The sequence below is a fragment of the Harpia harpyja genome, chromosome Z, assembly GCF_026419915.1.
Source record: "Harpia harpyja isolate bHarHar1 chromosome Z, bHarHar1 primary haplotype, whole genome shotgun sequence".
Lineage (NCBI taxonomy): Eukaryota > Metazoa > Chordata > Aves > Accipitriformes > Accipitridae > Harpia > Harpia harpyja.
Window position 1 is genome coordinate 93,464,908 of NC_068969.1, and position 5,282 is coordinate 93,470,189.

The following is a 5,282-nucleotide window of genomic DNA, read 5'->3' on the forward strand; positions in this document are numbered from 1 at the left end:
TTAATGCTGGCAAGATAAGTGATAGTAGAGTGCTTAGTAAACTCAACAACCAGTTTTATGGTAACAAGTAGTAAATGCGTAACTGGTTTATTTGGCTTTTGTGTTTGGAAAGCTTTTATGTGATCTGTAGCTTCAGTCTAAGCCATTGGTTGAAAATAAAATGCTTCAAACATAATACAGAAGAATTGAGTCTTTGTATCTGATTCTGTTGCAGGATGTAGCAGGTGCACTTTCAGTGGAAGAAATCACAGAACTGCTGAGTCTCCACAAACTCTGCTGTGGCCGTAGCTGGTATATTCAGGGTTGTGATGCCCGAAGTGGTACAGGACTTTATGAAGGATTGGACTGGCTTTCGAGGCAGTTAGTGGCTGCTGGTGTCCTGGATGTGGCTTAATTTTACAGCAGCTGCAATTTAATGTTGTAGTTTACTCTTTTGTTCTGTTTGCACGATTTAGGATGTTGTAGCCTAGTCTGCTGTCTGAAGAGGGGACTTTATTTAACCTGGTGGTTACAGAAAAATATAAGCCTTTATCCTAGATCAGATAACTGGTTCAGTAAACTTGTGCTGTTACAGTGTTTTTGAAATTTGATACAAGTAATGGAATGGGCTCATTACAAGGGTGCCTTTAAATTCTTTTTGGTGAAATTAGGGTGTTACAATTTAAAATTCTTCCCTGCTAAAATATGCATTGGAGTTCATCTAATAATTATAACAAGGTTAAATTAGTTAATTGGCGTCAGAAAATTTTTGTGTGGTTTAGAAATACTTTCCCAGGAAACTTCCAGAATCCATCTCAAGTTATTAGAGTAGCCAGCTCTATTAGTCAGAAATAAATGGTGCTACTCTTTAATATCTAAAGAATGCATTTATCTAAAGGTGGCATTGAAAATTACATGCAAGTACACCACAAAAAGAAAATGTTTCCCCCATTATTTATTCCCTGTTTGTTACCGGAAGGCAGCATAACTGGGCAAAGAAATCTGAGAATGGGGAACAGTGTTGCAGGGCTAGGGGGCTGTGGCATTGTTTAGCTACTCCTTTTCTGGTTGAGGGGGAGGAGTTGGGTTTTTTTGTTAACTGTACACATGCTAAATTATTTATGGAAAGACTATAGTGATATTGGGGTGAAAGTGTTTTGTGTGTGCTTGAGGACATAATCTGCTGTTAGAGGTTAAGGTTACTCCTCAAGAAGTCAAACGAAGTTTTAAAAAAAACCAAACAACTTCTTAAAGAAGTAGTGTGGTGTAATGTCAATCCAGCTATGTACTGTTATGTAGAAGTCATGCTTCCAGATTAAGGTGGTGGCCTTAAAGTATTAAATAACACAATGTAAAAGCAGTGTACACTAATTATAACTCTTACTTAGAAGAGCAGATGGTAAAATGTGATATAAACCTTCCATAATTAGATTTTCAATTCTTACTGTATCTTCTACATGGAACTATCACCAATGCCTCTATTTTCAGAGATTGCTCATTCACAAACCCGTGAAATATGGGTATAGTGCTGTTTAAATTCAGAGAAAGTTGCAACGACTTACTGATGTCTCTTTTTCCGCTGCACATGCAACTCTGCTGACAATTTTATGTCTGGTATGCACAGCAGAATCTTCTGCCCTCCTCTTTTAAGTACACAGCCATTGCCAATTGAAGAAGCCATGCCATGGACCTCTTCGTGTCAGGAGAGGACCTATGAAGAGCATGGCCAATAGATCAAAACTGCGTATCATCACTTTTCTTACTGGAGTAGAGGTGAATCAGGAGAACCAGACAGTGGAAGTGAGCAGGGTTGTTTCACAGATGGGTAGGTCTTTTTATGCTGAAAAGCGTGTTTACCTGTGAGAGCTGTGAACTTCACCTGGCAAAGAAAATGTACCCCATTATCTGTGGCTTTGGCTTTTATTGTAATGTTACCAATTTTATGATGTTTTCTCACTACATACCTTCAGTAAAGCCAAGAATGTATAAACAAATAATTTAGTACATTTGCACTTTTCTTCAAGAGGAAGCAGTTAAGGTAACTCCTTCCTCATGATGACACTTATTTGTAGTTTTCTCTTGTTACTTAAATTTCCTGTAAATGGTGTTAAATGCAGCTTCAGATTCAGCAAGTCTAATGACTTGGAATAGTAGCTGAAAGAACGCTAAGCTTTAAAGTAAAATGTTTGTGAAATGGGTTTCTGTGCCTACATAGGTGCTGAGAAGGAGTATTTACTCTTTCTTCAGACAACCTGATAAATTTGGAGATAGTTTACAATGGAGTGGAAGGTGTTTTCTTGCACCTACTGAACTAAAAATTGTTCATCCTTACCACCCTGTAGCTTCTTGCACAATAGACAGTTGGCTGCTCTGACTTGAGCATCTGCTTAGCCTGTACTGCAGAGCAGTCCCAAGACCTACTTAGGGCTGACTGTCCCTTCATAGCTTTTTTTTCAAATATGAACAAGTTCTGCTAAGCTTGGTAGATACCTTTTCCTGGAATATTTTTAACAGAGAAGACATGCATTCTTTAGAAGAATCCTGATTCTGTAATTTTATTTTAGCTGGCTTATACTTCAGTTATACATGCCTCTCAATATAGTTCTACTACTTTAAAATGTTCAGGGTGACCAGTTTGGATTTTTTGTAACATTACATTTGAGGGCAGAGGAAAAATTCTCACTCATGCATATTTTTGAGTACAAAAGATTGCTTGTGACATGTGGAATGCTACCATAAAAGTGTTTTTAAATGGAATTTATTTAAGATGACTTGAAGTAACTGTGAATGGGTTGCATTCATCTGTGAACTCTTCAGTGTAAACCAGTACACTAAGAGGTTTATTTGTATTATAAATTAATACTACATATAAATTGCTTCTGTTATAAATTTAAGCGTTTCACCAGTTTCACTGAACTTTAGTTTTTAATGTACTGACTTATGGAGTGTGTAATTGGAATATTTCCTCAACTAGAACTCACTCAAGCATTACTAACTGTGAGGATTATTTGAAAAGACTGAATAACTTTTCATAGGATTTTGACTTAATTGTGAAAGTGAGTAAATATAACATCCAGTGACTGTGTTGTGGCTTTCTTTAAAGAATCTCAGCTCAAAAATAGTATGTCTAGGCTAACTGAAAAATAATGTTTTATCACTTGATATGGTCTTACTGTATGCTACCTTCAAATTTATTGTGGACTATGTGATACATGATGGTTTTATTCTGAGATAGTTCTTATTCTGAACTGTTGGAGTAGGTGTGGATGTTATGTAAAGATTTCTTGAAAGAAGGGGTTCTTTTAGTGGAAACAATTCATGAGCTGCTGCAATTTGAGTTGCCCAGAAAATGAATTCTTTTCAATAAAAGTATCTAAAACTTTGAGAATGAGTTTTTATAAACATCTTTTTTTTTAAGGTCATCTCAGAACAGAGGTGTGCTACATCTAACTTACTGTAGAATTTTTCTTATTGATCCCGAAGATATCCCTTTACCTCACTTAAGATAAGCTTCCTAGTGGTAGCAGCTTTTGAGGGACTGAATTTGATTAGCATGCATCATGTCTCATTTCATGAATGAAGTTACCAGAACTGTGAACTTCTGCGTTTTGTATGAGTGTCCTGGTGTTATGTGAACATAAACAGTCAAACTTAATGTTACTGTATTTGGAGTAGACTTAACTGTCCAACATAACAACAGGACCATTACCTAGCCACATGTTTTGGGTTTGTGTGGTGGGGTTTTGGTAGCGGGGGAGGGGCTGCAGGGGTGGCTCCTGTGAGAAGCTGCTAGAAGCTTCCCTGGCTCCAAGTCAGACCCGCCTCTGGCCAAGGCTGAGCCCATCAGCGATGGTAGTAGTGCCTCTGGGAGAACAGATTTAAGAAGGGGAAAACTACAGTGAGGCGAGTGGGATGCAAGAGAAACCCCTCTGCAGACAGCGAGGTCAGTGAGGAAGGAGGGGAGGAGGGGATGCCCCTGCAGCCTGTGGTGAGACAGCAGGCTGTCCCCCCCACCCCATGGAGGGGAGCAGTGGAGCAGATGCCCACCTGCAGCCTGGGGAGGACCCCACGGAGCAGGGGCATGTCCCTAAAGATGGCTGTGACTCCGTGCGAAAGCCCGTGCTGGAGCAGTCTGTGACTGAAGGACTGCAGCCTGTGGAAAGGACCCACGCTGGAGCAGTTTGTGGAGAACTGCAGCCTGTGGGAAGGACCCATGCTGGAGAAGTTTGTGAAAGTCGGACTGTCTCCTGTGGGAGGGACCCCACGCTGGAGCAGGGGACAAGTGAGGATTCCTCCCTCTGAGGAGGAAGGAGCAGCTGAGACACTGTGTGATGAACTAACTGCAACCCCCCATTCCCCATCCCCCACCCCCCTGCGCTGTTGGGCGGGAGGAGGTAGAGAAATCTGGAGTGGAGTTGAGCCCGGGAAGGAGGGAGGGGTTGGGGGGAATGTGTTTTAAAGATTTGGGTTTACTTCTCATTATCCTTGTTTTGATTTGATTGGTAGTAAATTATATTGGTTTTGGTTTTTCCCCAAGTTAAGCCTGTCTTTTGCCTGTGACCATAACTAGTGAGTGATCCCTCCCTATCCTTGACCTCAACCCACAAGCTTTTCTTTGTATTTTCTCCTCCTCAGCCCACTGGGACTGCGGCAGGGGGAGGAGTGAGCAAGTGGCTTTATGGTGGTTTGTTACTGGCTGGGCTTAAACCATGACACCCCAGATTCACAACAGCTTGAGAAGTTGTCTGAGCTTTCATCAAGGACCGCATCAAAAACACCTGACATAAGCTCAGTTGAGATGATGCCATCATTAATTTAAACTAAGTATTTCAGTGGACACAGTACTGGTTGTAGGACTTTGGGTACAAATGAAGCCAGAAACGGACTCCCTAGGCTAAAATAATGGGAAATCAAACATTGAAAGAAAAAAAACATTACTGGCAATGCCAAACAAGTTGCACAGGACCTTACACACTGGCATTCCAAGAGTTGATCATTGCTCTTGGACACAGAAGACACATACAGAACCATTTTTCAAAGGACAGAGGTAGATTAACATACATTGTCATAGCAAACAGTATCATAACTTAATCTAACTTTTGATGAACATATTTATGATTAAAGAGCTTACTCAGAGGACCTTTTCCTCTGTCAAACATTTCAGTACTGTGAAAAGAATTAGATCTGAAAGGTGAAAATAAACATGGCAAAGTTAGAAACTATGCCCTGATCCTATTTTATAAACATTATCATGTGGGGTTTTGTCTTCAGTTTTGCATAGAGGAGAAACAAGAAAAACAATA

General features: G+C 40.2%; 1 protein-coding gene across 3 annotated transcripts in view; it reads left to right on the plus strand.

Moving 5' to 3' along the window:
* TRIM23 (tripartite motif containing 23) overlaps positions 1–3,367 on the plus strand; it is a 28,556-nt gene extending 25,189 nt beyond the window's left edge. For all 3 annotated transcript variants that reach the window (XM_052776727.1, XM_052776726.1, XM_052776728.1), the window contains one exon: positions 215–3,367. In XM_052776727.1, coding sequence (XP_052632687.1) covers positions 215–394 — 180 coding nt within the window. In that variant the 3' untranslated portion in view covers positions 395–3,367. The remainder of the gene's footprint in view (positions 1–214) is intronic.
* The last annotated feature ends 1,915 nt before the right edge of the window (positions 3,368–5,282 follow it).